The sequence below is a fragment of the Littorina saxatilis genome, linkage group LG14, assembly GCF_037325665.1.
Source record: "Littorina saxatilis isolate snail1 linkage group LG14, US_GU_Lsax_2.0, whole genome shotgun sequence".
In the NCBI taxonomy this organism is placed as follows: Eukaryota; Metazoa; Mollusca; class Gastropoda; order Littorinimorpha; family Littorinidae; genus Littorina; species Littorina saxatilis.
The window spans coordinates 41,702,937-41,726,936 of NC_090258.1; the positions used below are offsets into that span (position 1 = coordinate 41,702,937).

The 24,000-nt window shown below is 38.8% G+C and overlaps 1 protein-coding gene across 1 annotated transcript in view; it reads left to right on the plus strand.

Moving 5' to 3' along the window:
• The window catches only part of LOC138947803 (uncharacterized), a 217,600-nt gene that overhangs the window by 23,112 nt on the left and 170,488 nt on the right, over positions 1–24,000 (plus strand). The window contains exons 3-5 of the mRNA XM_070319361.1: positions 15,857–15,928; positions 19,508–19,807; positions 21,999–22,176. Of these exons, the coding sequence (XP_070175462.1) occupies positions 15,857–15,928; positions 19,508–19,807; positions 21,999–22,176 (550 nt within the window). The remainder of the gene's footprint in view (positions 1–15,856; positions 15,929–19,507; positions 19,808–21,998; positions 22,177–24,000) is intronic.

A 24,000-nucleotide genomic window follows, 5' to 3' on the forward strand; every position in this document is an offset into this window, starting at 1 on the left:
AAGGGAATTCCTTTGGGTCTTTTTTCAGATGGATATGTCGAGAAAGGGGAATGTACGTTCTGGCTCACCGATTCCGACAGACCCTAAATATTAACGCAAAATAGGCTTCTGGACTAAACTTTTACTAAAATGAAACATGCGACAAAATCAGAAAAATACTGCATAAATCCATACAAAAAAAATACAGTAAAGTAAGGTTGTTTTGAACCAATGCCGGGTCTGTCGGAATCAGTAACCCAGAACGTACATTCCCCCTTTCTCTTATACAACATTCTAAAGCTCAATACGCTCTCTCATTTACAAACTTTACTTCATATGTTCTTTCACTGTTAGAATTATATCTGATACATGCAATGTGACTGTCTAAACGAATAGTTAACTCTTTACAAGTGATTCTATTTTTACTTTTTCTTCCCGTCCTATTTGAATCCCCTTTTTTAAAAACTGCTTTTTCAGATCTTCTATATCGATTGGCTTGTTATATTCAGCTCGTGTTTTTGTTTGAATACTTGCTTTCTTACTTTTGTAGTCATCAAAGTCTGTTTGTATCTGTTTGAATTCTTCGTCAGAAACTTTTGAATCTTCAAGTGCTTTACTGATAGACAGTTTTAGGCTATACAATTTTGATGATGCAAGAGTGGAAATGGATTCGTGTTTTTCAAGCTTTTTCACAATTTTTTTCATTATAGCTGATGCTATAAATGATAAACCACCAACTGCTGCTGCGACACCACCTAGGATTAGAGAAACTGGAGTCCCTACTCCGGTAGCTAACAGAATTGTTCCCGTTACACCTGCAGCTGATGCAAGGATAGTAGAACCAGTGCTGGCATTAGAAAGGCTGTTGTAAGTTGTTGAGTACTTACGTCTAGCGCGAGAATATTTTTCTAATTCATCTTCTAGTTGTTTTTGTATATTACTAATGTGTGCCAGTCTGAATTGTTGACTTTCTGCTGCACTTTCATCAATATTAGGATAAAGCTTCACACTGCTAGTCATCTTTTTAATGCAAAATATAAAATATTTATCTTAATTCTCACTGGCCAGTGTTTCTGCTAAGCTTTGAAGCTGTTCATTGCTTAACACCTTATCTGTATAGTAGAAAGCAATCAAATCAAGATAAGTAAGATTAATACTTCTTATTTCTGTTAAATTATTTATATCTGCGTTAACAACAACATTTTGGTTTGACGTCTGTTTTTTTATTGTGTTAGAATCCTTTTGAACAGCAATAAATACTCTGACTTCTTCAACATTTAATGGTCTCCAGTTGAGATTTATTCCTCTCATTAGAACAGTGTTTGTGGTTTCTTCCCTTTTCCTGACAACTATATCAAATATCATAGTTGCATTCTGCCCTATTGGAAGCTTGGGTATAAAATCGACAATGGTGTCAGCGTCCTTTTCAACACTTTGTTTTCTGTGAATGAGATAGTTGTTCTTATGGAAAGGTTTAACTGCAACTTCTCCCCTGCTGTTAAACGCAGGAACAAGGCTAACAATTAGTGGTTTAGCATTGATTGACTTACGGAATGTGTCGTCTTTTCCAACAAGAGTGTATGGACTCACAAATTCAAACTTCATTTCCCAGTCAATCTTTTTCATAACAGGACTAAGTACCCATTTTTTATTCTGATGTTTCCACATGTAGTATATGTCATCGACAATTGGATCAGGTACATTAACATCACGGATTTGACCTAGTTTGAGGAATCTTGGTTTCTTTTCATCGTCGATTTCCTTTCTCTTGTAATGACCAGTGTCTGTAAACTCGAATGCATACACTGCACCAACTTCAGCATTGCTCTCAAAGTCGATAGCGTCTGCTAAATCTTTCAACTCTATAGTTGAACATGCAACAGGATAAGCTATTGTAGGTCCACTCGACATTTTAATACTCAATATTTTATGGAACTATTTCCAATGTAATGTTAAACAAACAATCAACTGGTTGTCCACTTTGATTTTTCAGATCAATGTGTAGGAATTCATGACACCCTTCCTCCAAGTCCTTGAACTGAAGTGTCTTAAATGTTGGCACGTGCATTTTACAAAAAGAGGCATCACTCGGTGGAAGAATCCTAAGCAGATCAGAACGCTGATCATTAAACAGATTATAGGATGTGTTAAGCTCTCTCATGTGAACAAACAGTACACTGTTAACATCCATGTCAATGGGACGTGTTCCCTTGTATATATTTGTAATTCCAAGCATATCAAGGAGTTTGGTTGGAAACTCAAATGATCTGTTTACTTCTCTAGTTTTGGGCATAGTAAGAGTAGCAATGAGACTTGCATGATTTAAACTCGCTGTAATACCTACTGGAGCAAACAATTCTTTCTCTAAAGTGCAGAAGTCATAGTAACCATCTTCTACAGAATGTGTTTTACCATTAATTCTAACCCAGTTGTTATTCTTTTTTTTACTGATATTATACCAAGTAACCTTGTACATAATTTCATGCAGTGCAACTTTCATTCCTCCATTTTGATTGTTGATAGGGTTTGCAAGTTTAACTGGCACACTAGTCTTCACATTTGTTAGTGTGATAAACATTTTTTATTCAACAACAAAAATGATTCAGTATAAATTCAACAAAGACATTAAATACAAAACTGGACCATATTACAATCCAAAGACTATTTCTTTCCATGAGTTGGACTTTGCTGTAACAGAAACACAATCCATTCGCGTTAAAGTGCCTGACCCATTCCATTCTTACCTAAATCCCCCAATCAAAAATGATAGTGTTCCAAAGATGTGGAACTCTCACCCAATTCAGTTCTATCAGAATCAGTTAAACTTTGCAATATTCTGTGCAACCACAGGATGTGGAGTGTCCTATGCAGACCACATGAATAATTCAAACTTACTGACAAAGTGTGTGTACACATTTCACGTTTACTATCAGTGCAGGAGAATCTTGTCTGAACTTCAGGCACCAATGCCGCATGAAAAGAGCTGGAACCCATTCAACAATAGGATAAACATGAAAGTGTATGAGCGTCTCTGCAATGAATTCAATATAGATTTTAAGACCGACTTTAGGCAAAAGCAAGACAAAAACCATGGCATGGGAACACTATATTTATGGGGTGTCCACAGGAGGTATAATTTTGATTACTGGCCAGGTCATACATCTTTTTCTTCAAATGTGCAGGTACAGTTAGGATCAATAGAACAAGAGCACCACAATGCATGGACTACTTTTATATTAGACACCGGCAAAGGTTTCACTGGATCAGGTGTTGAAAGGATCAATGAATCTATCCGAACATATGCGTGGTGCTTGCTAGGCTCGCAGGCACAGACACGATCAAACATAATGAGAACAAGCACAGGGTTTGATGCACAGAAACAGTTGTTATCAAATTTAGAAGATGTCATAAACTCTGCAGTTGATCTGCCTTCCAGCATCAAAAGGTATCAAGACTCTCTCCGTTATGCAAGATCAAAAGTTGACTTTGCTGTTGGTAACGGCCTTTACATGTTACCTTCTGATCTCCAGCTGCAGATTGGAACAATAACAAATTATAACAATGAAATCATTATTGCTAGCGACACCCAGCCGCTTGGAAAGGGTGAAGAACTGAATTCAGAAATCAGAACGATGCTACAGCCATATCACAATGAACAGAAACAAAGCGTGACAAGTGAAGATCACGCTGCAGGTGAAGATCATTCTGTCACTAGTGATGATCAAGCTGTTAGTATTAGTGATGATCATGAATCGCAGAAGACTGCTCTAGTAATTGGTGGAGTGGGTGTAGGCTTACTTTTGCTTTATTCTCGTTAGCAGAACACCTGCAATTAAAACTATTAGAGTCCAGAGATGTTCAGCCATGAAACCAACAACTTTACCTGCAAAAGATAACAGCCAGCTAACAATTGAACCAATGATTCCTGGAAGTGCATCCAAAGCTTTTGCTGCTAGTTTCTTTAATAGTTCTGCAATGTGTTTGAGTTGTTTCTTTACCCATCCCGGGTCAGATGGAGATGAAGGTGAAGGTGGAGGTGGAGGTGTGACAGTGCCACCTGTGAGTGCTAACACTAATGTGCTTATTGCAAATCCTAACGCAGTTAGTATACTAGCTATTGTGATTCCCTGCTCTCTGAAAAGCGTTCTAATTCTTTCAGCAAGAGTTGTGTCTTCGTAAAGGATTCTTTGAATTGTATTTTTTATTCTGCTGACCTGTGTTCTCAGTTGTTCTCTATTGTTACTTAGAACTTCTAACCTTATGGCTTTCTCCTCCTGCAAATCTTTTAAACGCTTAGAAATTCTGTTTTTTACTTCTTGTTCTAGGTTCAAATCATCAGCATCAGCAAGTTTTTGTTTCTCTTTGTTTATATCTTCATCCAGCTGACCTAGTTTTGACAGATTATTTGCTATTTCACCTCTGATGGTTTGTAGTGATTGATTAAGGGCTTCTATTTCTCTCATAGGTAATAGTTCATGTGGAGTCTTCAGTGAAGTTTCCTCAGAAAAAGAAGTCTCTATCTCTTGTATAAGTTGATCAGCCTCATCTGCAAGTTTATTAAGATCTTGCAATGGAACAGATTCTATTTGAGTAGCAGTTGGTAGTCCTAGTTCTGCTTGTTGAAGTAAGGAAACAACATGGGAAGATGATGACCGTGTGCTAGGCACAATATCTAATTGCCTAAGTCGATTAGCAGTAAGTTTTTGTTTTAGTGAAACTTTTGATAGAAACTTAGCAGGATTAGATTTATATGTAAGTTGGACTTTTTCTCCTTTATCGCTAGTTGTATATAAATGATTTGCTTCCATTTTGAACTGGTTTGGATCTAAAACATCAGGTTCTTCTCCTAAACTTTTGTAGAAATCTCTAACTTTACCTTCCAGAAGTTCATGTCGTGCCACCTCATAATGCAGTGAATGATGGTAGGGAACCAAAGGGATTGCTTCGCTCATGTCGTCCGCTGGCTCAAATAAATCTTCAAATCCACCTTCTGCCATTTGTAACTTATTTTTTATTTTGAAAATAAAAAAAGATGGCACAATCGTTCGGTTCTGTTCTTGATCCTTACAGAAGGCTGAAAGAACCTCTCGGGGTAAAAGGAATAAGGCAAACAGTTATAGTTACAAATAATCCTTCTACTATTGATCAGAATGAAATACTTACTGTTAGGTTTCCTAATCTAGGTAAGAACGATGTTATTGTACCAGGCACTGTAAGACTATCATTCAAATTAGAATTAGAATCTGGCTCAGATGCAAATAGGACTTTGGCTTATAATGTAGGAAGAGCAATTGTGAGGAAGATTACTGTCAAACTGGAAGGGCGGGAAGTGATGTCATTGAATAATGCAGATGTATTTTTAGTTTATGCAGATAATTGGTTAACTGACAATGAAAAGAAAAACAGAGTGTTTCAAGGGATTCAGTCAGACAATGGGATAAAAGTTAGAATAGGAGCCGGAGATAAAGCTGACAACAAAAAAGATAACGCTGTCAATGTTGCTTTTGGAAACAAATTTTGTATTCCACTTGACTTTGAACTCATAAATTCACATCCTCCCTTCTATCAAGGAGCATTGCGTGACAGGCTGTCATACGACCTGACTTTCAATAGTTATGATCGTGTTATGCTTTCACAAGACCCGGAAGCAAAGTATAAGGTGTCTGGAATTTCTTTAGAGTTTGATGTTGTAAACCATCCTGAACTGGCTAGACTTATAGAAAATCAGTACAGTTCTAAGCTGCCTATCTATTATGAAAGAGTGTTGAATCACAGTACACTTTCAAAAAGCCAGGCTGATCCAATCTGGAACATTAACTTGAATACACCAGCTAGGTCAATGAAGGGAATACTTATGTTGTTTGAGGAACCAAAAGATTCATATGAAAGGCAAATAGAAAAGTTTTACAATCCACTAATCAATAGAGTATATTGCACAATTGAAGGGCAGCCAAACCAAATATTTGCATCTGGCATGCTGCCATACCAACACTATGATGAAGCAAGAAAGTACTTTACTGGAGGAAGATTGAAAGACCCAACATCTGATCTTGTGGCTAAAGATCTACATTTACACGGTGTTGGCGTAGAAGATTTCTTGACAAATAAATATGCGTTATGGCTGGATCTCAGAACAACTGACGACAACAAACTGCATGGAAGTGGAAGGCGAATTGAAAACGGATCAGAAGGAATCACAATACAAATTGAAAAGGAAGTAGGGAGTAGTAGTAAATCAGTTAAGATCTACGTGTTTGTTGTGTCAGATGCGCAGTTAAACATCTCTGAAAGCAGATTACAGGATATTGTTTATTGAACGTGTTAAAATGAAGTATCTAGATTTTCTTCCAAAAGATCCACACTGTTCTTTGATTTGTGGGGCAACAGGTTGCGGCAAAACAAGATATGTTTTGGATTTATTACAGACTGTTTACATAAATCACTTTGAACACATAGTCATATTCTGTCCAACCATAAAGCATAACAGAACATACAAGGAGAGAAAATTCATATGGTCTGATCAAAATATATTTATTGTAAATCCTTCTGATCGTCTAAATGTTTGCTTGGAGCATTATTTCGATCTTTTTCAGAACACGCCAACACTGTTTATTATTGATGACTGTGCAGCAGAACGTGACATTGTTAGAAAGAAAAGTGCACTAGCAAAGCTTGCATTCAGTGGACGACATGCATTAATATCAGTTTGGATATTAACACAAAAATACAATGCAGTTCTGAAAGACTTTAGAGAGCAACTCAAAACAATAACATTGTTCTATTCAAAGGACCGTGACAGTTTTGAAGAGTGTCTTCGAGAAAATGATGTCATTGAAAACAAACAGGAGAGAGAAAGAATAAAGAATAATCTGAAATCTTCTAAGCACTCGAAACTGGTTTTAAAAACTGATCAACCAGTTCAGTATGTATGTTTGTAGAAATCCTTGCTAAGTTCTTGTCAAGTTTTTACTAAGTTCTTACTCAAGTTTTTACTAAGTTCTTGTCAAGTTCTTACTCAAGTTCTTGTCAAGTTCTTGTCAAGTTCTTACTCAAGTTCTTGTCAAGTTCTTACTCAAGTTCTTGTTAAGTTCCTACCTAAGTTCTTACTCAAGTTCCTACCTAAGTTCTTGTCAAGTTCTTACTAAGTTCTTGTTAAGTTTTTACTCAAGTTCTTGTTAAGTTCCTACCTAAGTTCTTACTCAAGTTCCTACCTAAGTTCTTGTTAAGTTCCTACCCAAGTTCTTACTCAAGTTTAATTACTAGATTTTTATTTTATTCTGCATCAAAATAAAATGAACTGTGATGAATTGCTGATGCAGACTGCTACAGATATTGAAATCTGTGACAGTAGGACTATACCTGATAAAAAAGAAAGATTGTATTCACTTGCTGTTTGTGGAAAAACAAAACACTACCTTGGGCAGCAGTTAACTGTGGAAGAAGTACAACATCTTTCCTCAGAAGATATAGAAAAGTATCATGGACGGTATGAATCAGTGCTTGGTTCTAAGATGGTTAGAAGTATTGGACAGACTGTTATAGGTTTGTACACAAAGATTTTTGGACATTTTACACCTCTCGACTCGGAGGAAGACTTAACACATGATCTAACTCATGACCCTGTTGTTTCCAAGTCCCTCGAATCTCTTGCCTGTGGCCTGTATTATCGATTTGGTGCTTTATTAGTACCATTTGTTGCTGGATTAATTACTTTCAAACACATTAATTTTCAGAATAAAAAAGATGACAGATCAGTTGAAGCAGACAGTGGAGCAGACGAAAATACCAGAAGTGAACACAGTGACAAAGAAACCTGGTAGAGTAGAAGCAGGAAAAAAACTAGCCGAATGGAACAGACAAAAAAAGTTAAATCAAAAGGCAAAGCAGAACATTATGTCTGAAGTTGAGCAGACACCAAACATTCCTGAAGTGACTAAGGTCACACAAACTGATCAAGAATTAAAATCTTCATTTCTATCATACAGAAAAGTAGCTGTAGCAGCTGTTGTTGGAGGAGGTGGATACTTGCTTTACAAACTTTGGCAAGGCAAATATAAAGTGTCAGAAAGACCAAAATCAGAAAGACCAAAATCAGAAACACCACAACCAACAAACAAAGCAGTACAAACAATAACAAAGCCCACAGTAGTACCTGCAGTGGATTCATTTCATATGGAATAATTTTAATATTTTAATTTTGATAACATAAAAATGAGTTCTGAAAAGACAATAGTTAATCTAGTTTATCACGCTGCAGTGATTGGAGGCTTGAGTGTAGGTTACACAATGCTGGGTAAAAGTCTCATCAGAATGAAACCAGCCGACTTGGGAAAGTTAGACTTCGAAGACGGTGCTAAACTAATTGGTGTTGTGACAGCTTCCTTTGCAACAAAAGACTTTTTGGTGAAGCAAGGAATTATTCCAGAAAATATAAACATGTAAGACAATAAAATGGCTAGCTTGGTTATGATGGTGGGAGGTGCGATTGTAAATGCGCTTGCATTTTCTGGCAGCAACTATTTGTTTTCTAAACTGCAAAATGGTGAAGAGAGGGAAAGGCACAACAAAGCCATGGAACAACTGGCGAAAGCACAGGATGAATACGAGAAGAAACGAATTGCGCAGTTAGACTTTATGAATGATAAACTCAGGCAGCAAGGACATGCAAACAAAACCTTTGCCAATGTTGATGCAGCCATTCAAGAATACTATCTTGTAACTGGAAAGAAAATGAAGACAAGTGCTCCTCCAAAACTGGGTGACTTTTATCAGCCTTCAGAAGAGCAGAAGGTGGGCGAGATTGTTTTCATTGTTATTGGTATGGCTGTTGTTTACTTTATTGCGCGTGCTGTCAAATCTTAATATTCTGTCATTTAAAAAACCATGAGTGATGCTTTGTTATCTAAAATATATTATTCCCCAAAAGGATACTGGAAAGGAAGAACTGCTATTGACAAGCTCAGTGACGCAGCAGGTGTTTCTCAAGATATAGCAAAGAAATGGTTGTCAAAGCAGGCAGTTTGGCAGATCTATTTACCTGCACCAAGAAAAATTACACGACCACACTTTGTTAACATTAAACCGAATGACACTCATCAAATAGACCTGCTGTATTTACCGCATGACACAGTCAGAAGGAAGAAATATAAGTATGCACTGACTGTAGTTGATGTTGCAACAAGATACAAAGATGCTGAACCGTTGACAGAGAAAAGTGCTATAGCTACAGCTGTTGCCCTGCAAGAAATTTACAGACGTGGACCACTAAAGTATCCCAGAATGATTCAGTGCGATGATGGTAAGGAGTTTAAAGGAGCTGTCAACCAGCTTCTTTTAAAACATCATGTTACAGTGAAGAGAGGTATTCCAGGAAACCACAGGTCACAGGCTATTGTTGAGAGCTTTAACAAACAGTTGGCAGAAAAACTGTTTTCATATCAGTACCATCAGGAATTTTTGGACACAGAAAGTAAATTGCGTAACACTGAATGGGTCAAAAGATTACCATCAGTACTTAGAGCAATGAATCTGGAGGTATTTAAAGCTACAGGGTTAAGACCAGTTGATGCAATCAAACAGAAAACAATACCTGTTGCTCCAAAGTCAACAACACCAGTGGCATTACTACCTTTCAATCAGAAAGTCAGATATTTATATGCACCCGGTGAAGCTGAGGGTGACAGCAGGAAGCGTGCAACGGATCCAATCTGGAGTATTGACATTCATGAAATCAAGAGAGTAGTAGAGACAAATCCACCTATATATTACTTGAGAGAACCAGCACCGCAAAGAGCCTTTGTAAAAGAGGAATTACAATTAGTTCCACGTGGTACAAATGTTAAATGATTTTTTATTTCAGATTTTATAGTGTTAACAAAAATGGAAGCTCTGAGAAAGAATTCTAAGCAACTTCATTTTTTTAATTTATATTTTTATTTTGAGTTATAAAATCAAACTCACAGCGATGGAAGACTCTGTATTAGAATCTTTATCGACAGTATTTGACACCGTTGAATTACAAGTAACGGATCCTCAAAATGTGCAGTCCAGTGTGCAAGACGCCATTGAACAAATTCCAAACAATTTGTTGATTGAACCTCCAGTAAAAGTGCAGATAGTCAGTTTGATAAAATACAAAACAGTCAGTGATGAGGTGCTAGAAGTTCATGTTTCAACCAGACAACTAGCACTTAATTCTATGGCAGAATTGAATGGAAACTGGGCAGATGAAATGATGAAACGGTTTGAGCAAGCTGCAGAGGATGCAAAGATGAAAGGATCCGGATGGTCAGAAGGTGAAATTCTAAAAATAGAATTGAAGCTAAGTAAATTTGCCCCCATCAGAGGTAGAAGTTACATACCTTTACCTCCTGCTCTTGTCAAAAAACGTGCTGTGCTGAACATAAAGAATGATGATGACAAATGTTTTATGTGGTGTGTTCTGGCAAGACTGTACAGTGTAAAGAAAAATGCAGAAAGAGTGTCTAACTATCATGCATACAGAAATAAACTAAACTTTACTGGTATTGAATTTCCTGTCAGCATTACAAGCATTGACAAATTTGAACAGCAAAACAAACCCATCACCGTAAATGTTTACACGTGGGATGAGGAAGATGAACTGAAACCAGTCAGAATATCAAAGAACTCACCAACGATTGGTGATTGTGATACTAACCATGTTGACATGTTACTAATGACTGATGGTGTAAAATATCATTACACTTTGATTCGTACAATGAGTAGACTGATGGCGAGCACAAGCAATCACAATAGTAAACAAGACTTTTGTAGGCGATGTCTCTTGCGTATTCCATCAATTCATGCAGCACTTATACACAAGCAACATTGTAAGAGCGTTGATGATGCGGTTGTGAAGTTAACAACACCACCGCCAGACAGCAAAGTGTATTTTAAGAATGTATGCAAACTACAGAAAAGTCCTTATGTTGTTTATGCTGACTTTGAATCTATCATTGTGCCATATGAAGGACCTTTACCAAAAGACCTACCTAAAACAGTAACTCTAAGTAATCATCAAGTCTGTTCATATGCATTTATTGTTGTTAGTTCAGATGGTAAACATTCTAAACCGCAATTGTACAGAGGACCTAATGCAGCAAAGAACTTCTTACAGCAAATGAACCAAGTGCGAAATGACTGCTCCAAACAACTGAATCTTTCAGACATTGTTATGAAACCTGAAGACCAAGAACAGTTTAACTCTACCACACAGTGTTGGATATGCGAACAAAGTCTAACACCAAACACAGACAATCCAATAGTAAGAGATCATGATCATGTAAGTGGGCAGTTCCGAGGAGCAGCACACAGCAAATGTAATCTACAATTAAAGTTTGATCCTAAGACTTGGAAGCTTCCAATCTTCTTCCATAACTTGCGCGGTTATGATTCACATCTGATCATGCAGGCAGTAACTGATGAATACAAAGCAAGATGCATTGCGCAGTCTTCAGAAAAGTACATGGCCTTTACTCTGAATAGTTTATACTTCTACGATTCTGCTCAACATCTGATGGGAACACTTGAGTCTTTATCTTCATCACTAACTGCTTTCCCAATCACATGTAAGTACTTTGACAGTGACTTAGTTAGAAAGGGAGTCTATCCATATGAATACATGGATTCGTGGGAGAGGTTTGATGAAGATGAGTTACCACCAAAGGATGCTTACTTCTCACGGCTGAAGGGTAAAGGTATAAGTGACGAAGACTATGAACACGCTAAGACTGCATGGAATAAATTAGGATGTAATACAATGGGTGATTATCATGATCAATATTTGTTGGCTGATGTTTGTTTACTTGCAGATATATTTGAGAATTACAGAAGAACATGTATGAAGCACTACAATCTAGATCCTTCACATTACATATCTGCACCAGGCATGAGCTGGGATGCATTTCTTAGATTTACAGGAGTAAAGATTGACTTGCTATCAGATCTACCTACACTTCAGATGATTGAAAATGGACTACGTGGAGGAATCAGTATGGCTTCACACAATTACTGCAAAGCCAACAACAAATACTTGGACGACTTTGATCCTATGAAACCTTCTAATTACATCATGTATCTAGATGCAAACAATTTGTATGGTTGGGCAATGTGTCAGACGCTTCCACTTCGGAACTTTAAGATCTATTCAGGACCATTTTCACAATGTGTTGTGCTGACAATATTAAAAGCAGGCCCAGACAGTCGAAAGGGATGGATACTAGAAGTTGACTTAGACTATCCACTATCACTTCATGATCTACATAATGATTATCCTTTAGCGGCTGAGAGGTTAAAAGTAAACCCAAGAGAACCTCCAAAGCTGGTGCCCAATCTGTTTCACAAAAAGAAGTATGTGTGTCACTACAGACTGTTACAGTTTTACATTAGACATGGATTGATTTTGAAGGCTGTTCATCGTATAATTTTATTTGATCAAGAACAGTTTATGAAACCTTACATCATGAAAAACACAGAACTGAGAACCAAAGCCGCTGATGCATCAGAGAAAGACTTTTTTAAACTGATGAACAACAGTTGCTTTGGTAAGACAATGGAAAACCCACACAAGAGAAAGGATGTTAGACTTGTTACAAGAGAAAATGAGGCCATCAAGCTGACATCCAAACCACAGTATCAAGACTTTAAATACTTTCATGAACAGCTGTATGGTATCTTAATGAAAAAACTTGTAGTCAAGCTTGACAAACCAGTATTCATAGGCTTTACTGTGCTAGAGTTGTCAAAACTGTTGATGCTTGAGTTTTTGTATGATTATTTGAAACCAAGATATCCCAAATCGAGAGTACTTTACACAGACACAGATTCATTCTTACTTGACATTCCAGCGGATGACATTTACAAAGATCTAGAAGCTGAAAGTCCTGCAGTAAAAGGAAAAGATTCTTTTTATGACACTTGCGACTACCCTAAAGAATCACCATTGCACTCAAATGTTAACAAGAAGGTTATTGGAAAGATGAAAGATGAAATGAATGGGAAGATAATTAAGGAGTATGTTGGATTGCGTGCAAAGATGTACAGTGTTGCAAGTGAGAAAGGGGTGGTTAAAAAAGCAAAGGGTGTAAGCAAACAGGTTGTAAAGTCGAGCATATCGCATGATAACTACAAGGAAGCACTGTTTCAGAAGCGAGTGTTTCACCATGACAACCCTAAGATCAGTTCCGCGCTTCATCAGATCAACACAACTATTGTAAACAAGAAATCTTTAGATGCTAATGACACAAAGCGCGTTTATTCATCACCAGAATATTCTTATGCAATTGGCCACTGGAGAACAAACGCAAATAGTCTGAGTGTGTAATAAGAATTTTTGTCAATCGGGAAAACCCGCTATGACAGCTTTGTTTTGACTGCAGCGGGGAGAGGAAGTTGCTTGCGTTTGGGAAGTGTTTGTGAAAGGGGAGTACTAGGCTTTGTTGAGTTTCAAAGCAGCCACCAAGTACACTTATCAAAAGCTTGAATAAAATAAACAAGTCAATTGAATAAGTTAACACTCGGCGGCCGCCCGAAGGCAGCCTTTGAAGCGAAGTGAAGCGTAGTGAAGCGTAGTGAAGCGAAGCGTTGAAACAGAGTGAAGCAAAAACAATAACACAGCTGAAGCAGGGTGTTGAAGCAGGATGATTAAGAAGACAGCCAAAGCAGGGCAGGCGCAGCAAACCGTACATGCATGATCGTTACTATATTTAGAATCACGTCATTACTATTTTTGAAACCGTACATGCATGATCGTTACTATATTTAGAATCACGTCATTACTATTTTTGAAACCGTACATGCATGATCGTTACTATATTTAGAATCACGTCATTACTATTTTTGAAACCGTACATGCATGATCGTTACTATATTTAGAATCACGTCATTACTATTTTTGAAACCGTACATGCATGATCGTTACTATATTTAAACACTTGTCTAACAGTGCAGGCGCAGTGTGATACTTCTGTTGTTGCGCACAAACAAGCACTGTAAGTCTAAGACTGGGACTGTTGGAGCTCTGATGTGACAGGAATATGCGGCGTTTCTGACCAGTACTCTCTGTACTCTTCGATCTGGAGCATCTCTTCGATTTGTTTAAGTTTGCCCATGATAAAACTGATTGGCAAACCAACAGTGGTAAATCGCGGAAATGCATAAAGCGATCTAGCAACGGCGCGTAGTCTACGCGCATGAACATCGGAATAGCCAGTTTTTGCTTTCAACCAGTCAGCCCACGTTTCTTTCATTCTCCCTTCTTTTCTTTGCTTCTCCTGCCATTGTTTGCACATAATCAAAAACTGTCCAAACTGAATGTAAATTAAGATTTGTTGTGCGTCCTGTCTTTTGAGATTTCTTATCCCTTTTTGCAGTCTTTCCACAATATCTTTTTCATTTTCTGCTTGAGCAAAATAAGCATTTGTGAAAGCTTCTGTGGATATAGCATGGCTAACATCTGCTTGGTTTGAAACGAGATAGTGATGTAAATCACTTGGCGTTGTTGGTTCTACTCTCTTTTTCTTTCCGTCTTTTTCTTTGAACAAATCTTCTATCTTCCTTTTTGGTTTTTTGGGCAGTCTCATTAATCCTTCTGTTTTAGCCTTAACTGCTATTAAGGCCATCTGCTCAAAATATTTTCTATTCTCTTCTAGTACATGCTGTTCTTCTTCTGTCCAAAATTCTGATGGTGTTGGCGCTGGTAGTGGGACATTACAAGCTTGTTCCATGTCAGGTAGAATTAAAGTTGTTGGCCGCCTAGAATAATCTAACAATTCTTGATGTCCTGAGCTAACCCTATAGATTCTTGAGACAGGCAAAACACTTTTCTCACAGAAAACACGTCTTCACACCACCACAGCACCAGGAAAAATGACAAACACACGCTGGCTCTTTGGAGAGCGTCTAAAAATAAAGTGGCTTAACCAGGTTGCAGGCCTGGCAAACACACGCTGGCTGTTTGGAGAGCGTCTAAAAATAAAGTGGCTTAACCAGGTTCTGGGTTACTGATTCCGACAGACCCGGCATTGGTTCAAAACAACCTTACTTTACTGTATTTTTTTTGTATGGATTTATGCAGTATTTTTCTGATTTTGTCGCATGTTTCATTTTAGTAAAAGTTTAGTCCAGAAGCCTATTTTGCGTTAATATTTAGGGTCTGTCGGAATCGGTGAGCCAGAACGTACATTCTCCCTTTCTCTTATGCGCCAGTAGAGCATGGTGCGTCAGTTCATTCCACTATGCACTCCGACAATAATTTAATATGTTTACGTGGCGTTATGACTGCTGTCAATGCCTGTGTTGTGTCCTAGCTCTCAGCGTCTGCATTATAGTGTTCTTGTTACTGGATGCTCGAGCTTGCCACTTGTTCTCTTCATTTCATTTAGAGTTGAACCGGGGGCCCGGTAGCTCAGTTGGTAGAGCACTGGACTTGTGATCCTAAGGACGCAGGTTCGAATCTGGGCCGGGACGGACACGGGTCCACTTTATGTGCAGACTCAGAGACGGTATCCATGTTCCGCTCCCGTGTCACTATTGTGGCACGTAAAAGACCTCGGTCATTCTGCCTTAAGTGCAGGTGGCTAATTACAACTAAACACGCAGACGCCTGGGTAGCGCGACTCTGTTGCTGCCAGATTTCCACTGGGAGGAAGTGACCCGAATTTCCCAGCGATGGGACAATAAAGTAATGAAAAATGAAAAACACCCACTTCAAAGACATTGATTGTGTATTGTTGTTTTCAGGAATCTGTTTGATAATCAATAACTTTGAGTTCGAACTGGTTGCCTTTTGTTGTTTTCAGGTATCTGTTTGATAATCAATAACTTTGAGTTCGAACTGGTTGCCTTTTCTTGTTTTCAGGTATCTGTTTGATAATCAATAACTTTAAATTCGAACGGTCTCACCGATTGGACACTGGGCCCGCCGACAAAGGTAAGTGTTTTGATCGGGATTTACATGAGGTATAAGTTTTGATGTTGTACGTTGGTTATTTCATAAGGTCTAGGGAAGGCCTTTTATCTTATATATATATATTTCTCAAACACAGCCTGTGGCCTCTTCATGTTGCACGCTGCCGATTGAGGTACAGGGAAGCCCTTCTGTTACATCTCTCTCTGGGGAGCGAACGTTTTGTTTTTTCTCTGATGAGGAGCAGAGTGATACGATGTTTATACGGAAACACGATGCTTGGGACTTTAATTACTGGTAACCAAACTCAGGAACAAGGAGTTTGTGAACATAACAAAATCATTTTGGTCTTGTTGTAATCGCATCTGGTGTAACACGAGACATTTACTCCCACGAGATATTTACTCCAGAGTAAAAATGTCGCACGAAAAGGTTACTCCCTTTACGAAAAAAGTACTCCCCCATAACACGAGAAAATTACTACCCATGACAGGTGTATTCCGAGCAAACATTTCGTACAAAAATGTTACCATCCTGACGAATAAATAACGAATAAATTACGCCAGGTGTACGCAACTTGTACTCCTTTGTCCTCTGTTAGTCCTGGTGGTGGAAGGGGTGGAGGGAGGGGTAGCGCGACATTCGTTTGCACAAGATCACATAATTATTGGCATTATCCCTTCGCCCGCATCCCATTTTAGCGTACGATTTTTTTAAATTTTGTGGAGGGAGTAATGTTTTGTTGCTTGGGGAGTTCTTTTCTCGTACGACAGTCAATGTTTTGTGGAGTAAACATTTCGTGTTACACCGGCGTAACGGGCAGGGAGAAAGTAAGTCAGTTAGTCAGTAAGTCAGTAAGTCAGTAAGTCAGTAAGTAAGTAAGTAAGTAAGTAAGTAAGTAAGTATGGGAATGTCGCTAAACCTGGAACAGTTAAGGAGAAACAGCCGTACCAGACAAAAAAATTATTATTGCAAAGCGTTTTTTATATTGTCACATACTAGACTCTATCAGTAAACAAACGAACAACATAAGATAAAACAAAAGTCACACAACTCATCAAACTGACCATTATAAAAAGTTCTGCATTTGTTCCAGGTTGGACGCATGGGTGTGTAAAGTGGAACACTGTGTTGTCAAACTCGGAACACATGCAAAAACACACTGACTGTCTTTCTAGCTCTGTCTGTGTCTCACACACACATATATACACCCACACACTCTCAATCACACGCACACAATTACACATTGCCACACACACAAGATAAATTCATACGTCATATCATTTTGATTTAGCCATCTTATTTAAATGTCTGTTTTCCACATAACATTGGATTTTTACCAAAGAAGTAGTAAATTTGATAACAATTAATGCCTCAAATGTGAAAAAATATATAAATAAGGGCTAGGTCTAAACAAATCGGATAACAAAAACTGTTCTTGTAAAACATGAAAAAAGAAGCTAAGACACGATTTTTCACTCAATGTCCTTTTGTTTTCTACTTTCAGTGCAGTCCTCGTGTGATCAATGTGTGTATACTGCTGGCACTGTATAATGGTCAAAGGGGTGTTGGTGCCACACAAGAAGCAGTACCCAGATATTTCGCAGCATAAAAGTCGTGACAGGAACACCAAATGTTCTTGATGCGCAACGCAAACCCATTTCCCCGTTTCCGACAGCCGACAACGCGCAGCCCATTTCTTCGGGTGCCACCGTCCAGGTCCCAAAATACTGTAAAACAAATCAATCAACCATTCAATAAAAGGTATAGAAGGAAAAATACAATAAAACTGAAAAGATAATTGAGTACGTGACTAAAACGGTTCTATGCTAAATGCCCCCCGGACAACTGCCCCCCTCCCCCCCCCCCCCCCCCCCCCGGAGAACAGTACTGCCCCCCGGACAACAGTACTGCCCCCTGGACATTTGCCCGCCTAGGACAATTGCCCCCCGTGACAATGAATTGCCCCCCATTCTTGTCTGTATGTTTAGCGAGTTATCAAGTGTTGTATTGTTGTCTAGAGGGTATTCATAGGTATTAATGGAAGTCTATAATTTGTTTTCTCAACGATATCTATATAATGCTTCCTGGTTTGAATACACACACACACACACACACACACACGCACACACACGCGCGCGCAAACACACACACACACACACACACACACACACACACACACATATACACACACACACTCACACACATTTAGACACATACACATAAATACTGCAAACACCCAGACAAAGACAAACTGACAGACATACACACAGACAAACCGACACAGACGCTTGCACGCCCACACTTACGCCCGCATTTACACCAGCAAACACACTCACACACACACACACACACACACACACACACACACACACACACACACACACACACACACACACACACACACACACACACACACACACACACTCTTATTGAAATGAACGGCTTTTGCAAAAACTTGCACGAAGAGTGGTGAGAAAAAAATTGGGGGGCAGGTGTACGGGGGGCAGTTATCCTCCCTCGGTGGGGGGGCAGGTGTCCGGGGGGCAATTGTCCTAGTAGGGCAATTATCCGGAGGGGGGGGGGGGGCAGTTGTCGGGGAACAATTATCCAGGGGGCAATTAGCCTGCCACGGACTAAAAACACCAGTGTTCACTTTATCGTTTGATGAGGGTAAGATGGAACAGAATGCGTCAAAGCTGGAACACTGTTCCATGTTTGCCTCTATATGTGTTCCAGCTTAGCCGCATGGCACCTGCATGGATTTCGACTTTAGCTGTAGGATACATGTGACGTTTCCAATCTTTTTTCCCCGTTCATAGTGTAACACATTGATGTAGGTTTGTAATAGCAATCAACATTTTATGTGAACGTATATAAATAAAGAGTAATAAAACGAATTCTAGACATTAGAAATAAGAAGAAGAAGGGAGAAAAGTTAAAAAAAACGTACATCTTCTTTGGTTTTGCTGCAGTTGCCATTTTTCTTTTTGCAATAACATCGGGAGGGGTCACTAGACATTTCTGCTAAAAAAAAATTCATGAATTGCTTCCCGTTGACCGCATATTGAGGTGTTCCAAGTTAGCCGACTGTTCCGGGATTGGCGACTTTCCCTTAAGCAATCGCATTTCTTCTTTTGCAATCGCATGAATACAAACAAGGTTGGTGACATACTGAGTTCACAATAACATTGACAGGTCTCCATTTGAAACTTCACGGTTATCATGGTCGATTGACGTTCTCCAAACACAAATTTAAGCCCGACAGAGCGAATAAGGCTTTGGTCGGGTGTCAGTAGACCATGATAACCACAACGTTTCAAATGTAAGGCTATCAATGTGTAACTAACTCAAGTAACCACCGAGCATGACGGTTATGGCAGAGTTATTTCAGAACAAAATAGTATTACATTATTTACGTTTATATTGTTTATATGTTCTTCAAACGTGTGTGTGTGTGTGTGTGTGTGTGTGTATTTGTGTGTGTGTGTGTGTGTGTGTGTGTGTGTGTGTGTGTGTGTGTGTGTGTGTGTGTGTGTGTGTGTGTGTGTGTGTGTGTGTGTGTGTGTGTGTGTGTGTGTGTGTGTGCAACGAATATTTCAGAAAACCTAACTCGCACGTTCAAGAATATGGACTTCGAAGTGAGATATTTTGAAAATCAAACGTGCGCGCAGATGAAAACACGGATGGAAAGTATACAAAAAGAAGTCCATAAAAACTACGACTGCTTTGTCTGCTGCATAAGTTCCCATGGAAACAAGACAGGAGTCTGCGGAGCTGACGATCACACCGTGAATATCAGTGAACTCCAGGAGTACGTCTTCTCAACCCAGTGTCCCTCCCTGGCTGGAAAACCCAAAGTCTTCTTTGTTGATGCCTGCCGAGGAGGGGAGGGCCAAAAAGGTATTCTTCTTATTATTATTATTATCGTCATTATTATCATCTTACCAGTTAATGAGACATCACATTGCGTTCTGCGACTGATAGAGCAAATCAAAAAAATGAATAATTCAACGAAGGGCGTAGTTTCAGGCCTGGCAAATTTACACCAGTAGCAAATGAAACTATGGAAATGTTTGCATCAACTTTGTGTCTGTAGTCATGCGAAGTCATGATTGTTTTGGACGTAAGCAAACAGTCCTATTACGGTTTTTAAGACTCTTTCCAAACACGTGCATAACATCTGAACTAATTTCTGTCACAATCCGAAATTTTACTCGAAGTACGTCCAGTATCTTCTTCTTCTTCTGCGTTCGTGGGCTGAAACTCCCACGTTCACTCGTGTTTTTGCACGAGTGGAATTTTACGTGTATGACCGTTTTTACCCCGCCATTTAGGCAGCCATACGCCGCTTTCGGAGGAAGCATGCTGGGTATTTTCGTGTTTCTATAACCCACCGAACTCTGACATGGATTACAGGATATTTTACGTGCGCACTTGGTCTTGTGCTTGCGTGTACACACGGGGGTGTTCGGACACCGAGGAGAGTCTGCACACGTCTAGTATAAAGGCATAATATCCTAAAGGTTTTAAAGCAATCCGCCAAGTCATTGCTGAACACAGTGCTTGGTAGATATCTAATTTGACTTTATCCCCGAGTACGCTAATACTAGGGCTCAGCAGACTTTAATTGTGTGTGTGTGTGTGTATGTGTGTGTGTGTGTGTGTGTGTGTGTGTGTGTGTGTGTGTGTGTGTGTGTGTGTGTGTGTGTGTGTGTGTGTGTGTGTGTGTGTGTGTGTGTCTGTGTGTCTGTCTCGACTTAACAGCTTATTGCTGGGAAACTACTGGGCGCAGTTCGTTCAAAAGTTGATACACTAACTTGATAATAGGTCCGATTGATCGTATTAAAACTTCATAATGTTACCTGGGACCTAAATGCCAAATAAACCACAAAAACGACTTGTCGGTGAGAGGAAAGCTTGTGGGAGGAAGTAGACATTCCGTAGTTTCCAAGTCTATGGATAAAGCTCGCGTAAGAAGATTACGTCACGGTCGAAAGTCTTTGACGTCAATTAATACATCATGACGTCATGCCTCCTTGTAGTCTTTTTGCTCTCGAGTGGTGTGTGTGTGTTCATTTTGTGCACATGTGTTAGTGTTACTGTTTGTGTGTGGGTGGGTGTGTGTGTGTGTGTGTGTGTGCGTGCGTGTGTGTGTGTGTGTATGTGTGGGTGTGTGTGCGCATACGTGCATGCGTCTGTACTCGTGTGTGTGTGTATGTATGTGTGCGTGTGTGTGTGTGTGTGTGTGTGTGTGTGTGTGTGTGTGTGTGTGTGTAAGAAAAAGATAAAGAGAGAGAGAGAGAGAGGGGGGGAGTGAGGGAGAGAGAGTGTGTGTGTGTGAATGTGTGTGTGCATGAGTTTGTGTGTGTATGAGTGTGTATATGTGTTTGTTTGTAAAGCACATCCTCGGCTCGCATGTAATGCATTTATATAGCAAAGGTAATACATGTAATTCACACAGACCAATCACTTGGTCTTAAACGTGCACAAGACAAAAACTTTCATACTGGTGGAGCGAACCAGTCTGAAGAGTACTCGGGTCCAGCGCGAACGTTTTTTATCCTCGAAGTAGCCAAAATGTGCCTATCATGATTTTTCGTCGATTTTTAATTGATCGCTTCTGTTTTTGTCACGGCGATTTTGGGGTAAACTGTCTTTGTTTGCTGGTTCCGGTGATCCCTGTAAAAGAAATCTTTAATCCGAAATGTGTGACAGGTAGTCATTTGGACGACATAGCATAGCATAGACAGTTTGAGCTAAATGACTCCAGGAATAATGCTTTAATTTGGGTGGAAAGTTTGTCGCAATAACGAAGTTTATGTATGGATGGATGGATAGATGAATTGATGTGTGCATGTATGTTTTGATTCTCAGAACATGGCATATCAAATAACCAAAACCATTCTCAGAACATGACAACTTTACGAATTATACGCATTCATATTGAACACAATATCATTTTGCATGAGTAATTTATTCAGATGAAATCAATACTCTATGCGGATTCAAACATTCATTGAACTCTTGATTTTTGCCTGTGCCAAAATGAACATTTTTCTTTGCAACAATTTTTTTTATTGTTGTTGAATAGGTCATTGTCTGGCGCGATCAGGGGCTCCAGCCAGAGGTGTGGTGATCACAGACAAACGGGACTTTCTCCTGTCCTTTGCTACCACCCCAGACAACGTGTCATATTGTAATCCAGACTCAAAAAAAGGCTCAGTATACTTCTATCACCTCACCAGATTACTGGAACATTACGCGAACAGGTTGGTTACCATAAATAGAGATGTTTAACTCTCTCACTCTTTATCAAACGTAACGTTAAGGTTTCCTCAGACGTTTTTGATGTTGGAGCTTTGATAATTAAGAACACTTTAGGGTTTGGTGATCGTCCAAAAGGGACCTAAGACTGAGTAATCCAAGTCAAAAAGAAAATGTCACAGTGGGGTCAAGTTTGGGTCATGTAAACTTTACATTGAGGTTTTCTCTGATGGTTTAAAGCTGGAGATTTGATACTTTACATGATCTTAGGGTTCAATGGCCTCTCAACTGTAGACTCGTTCCCAAGGGTACGACAGACATAACCTGCTCGAAGCACAACCATACTAATACACTCGAACTCGTAGTTCATTTTGACTGCCTGTTTATTCGTACTGTCTCACTCCGGTAGGTGGCATTGGCGAGTACACATGTAAGGGAGACAATTCCCCAATCACATCAGTAATGTGTCGTCTGCTATGCTACATTCCCTTTCTTTCTTCAAACATTTGAACAGTTAATAAACTCAAAATTTTAACCTTGTCCACTTGACTACGAACTGTAAATACATTTGTTTAAACATTTAAACTGTTGCATAACACTCAATAGCCATACTGAACATGACTGTCAAACTTTAAACATTTAAACTGTTGCATAACACTCAATAGCCATACTGAACATGACTGTCAAACTTTAAACATTTAAACTGTTGCATAACACTCAATAGCCATACTGAACATGACTGTCAAACTTTAAACATTTAAACTGTTGCATAACACTCAATAGCCATACTGAACATGACTGTCAAACTTTAAACATTTAAACTGTTGCATAACACTCAATAGCCATACTGAACATTACTGTCAAACTTTAAACATTTAAACTGTTGCATAATACGCAATAGCCATACTGAACATGACTGTCAAACTTTAAACATTTAAACTGTTGCATAACACTCAATAGCCATACTGAACATTACTGTCAAACTTTAAACATTTAAACTGTTGCATAATACGCAATAGCCATACTGAACATGACTGTCAAACTTTAAACATTTAAACTGTTGCATAACACTCAATAGCCATACTGAACATGACTGTCAAACTTTAAACATTTAAACTGTTGCATAACACTCAATAGCCATACTGAACATGACTGTCAAACTTTAAACATTTAAACTGTTGCATAACACTCAATAGCCATACTGAACATTACTGTCAAACTTTAAACATTTAAACTGTTGCATAACACTCAATAGCCATACTGAACATGACTGTCAAACTTTAAACATTTAAACTGTTGCATAACACTCAATAGCCATACTGAACATTACTGTCAAACTTTAAACATTTAAACTGTTGCATAACACTCAATAGCCATACTGAACATTACTGTCAAACTTTAAACATTTAAACTGTTGCATAACACTCAATAGCCATACTGAACATGACTGTCAAACTTTAAACATTTAAACTGTTGCATAACACTCAATAGCCATACTGAACATGACTGTCAAACTTTAAACATTTAAACTGTTGCATAACACTCAATAGCCATACTGAACATGACTGTCAAACTTTAAACATATCAACATTTTGTTCAACCTTAACAAGAGCATTTCCAAACATTTGCATGATGCAAAATTACATGTTTCCCACAATGTAATCCTTCAACTTCTCATGTGGTTTTCTGATTCTGGTGGACTGTCTGAGCGGTTGTGGACAAACTGTTTGGTCATGTGTCTGCGTGTTTGTCTGTGTGTTTGTCTGCGTGTCCGGAACGTTCGCGTTGTCTGTATGTTCGTTTGTCTGTTTGCTGTGAACATATTTCTT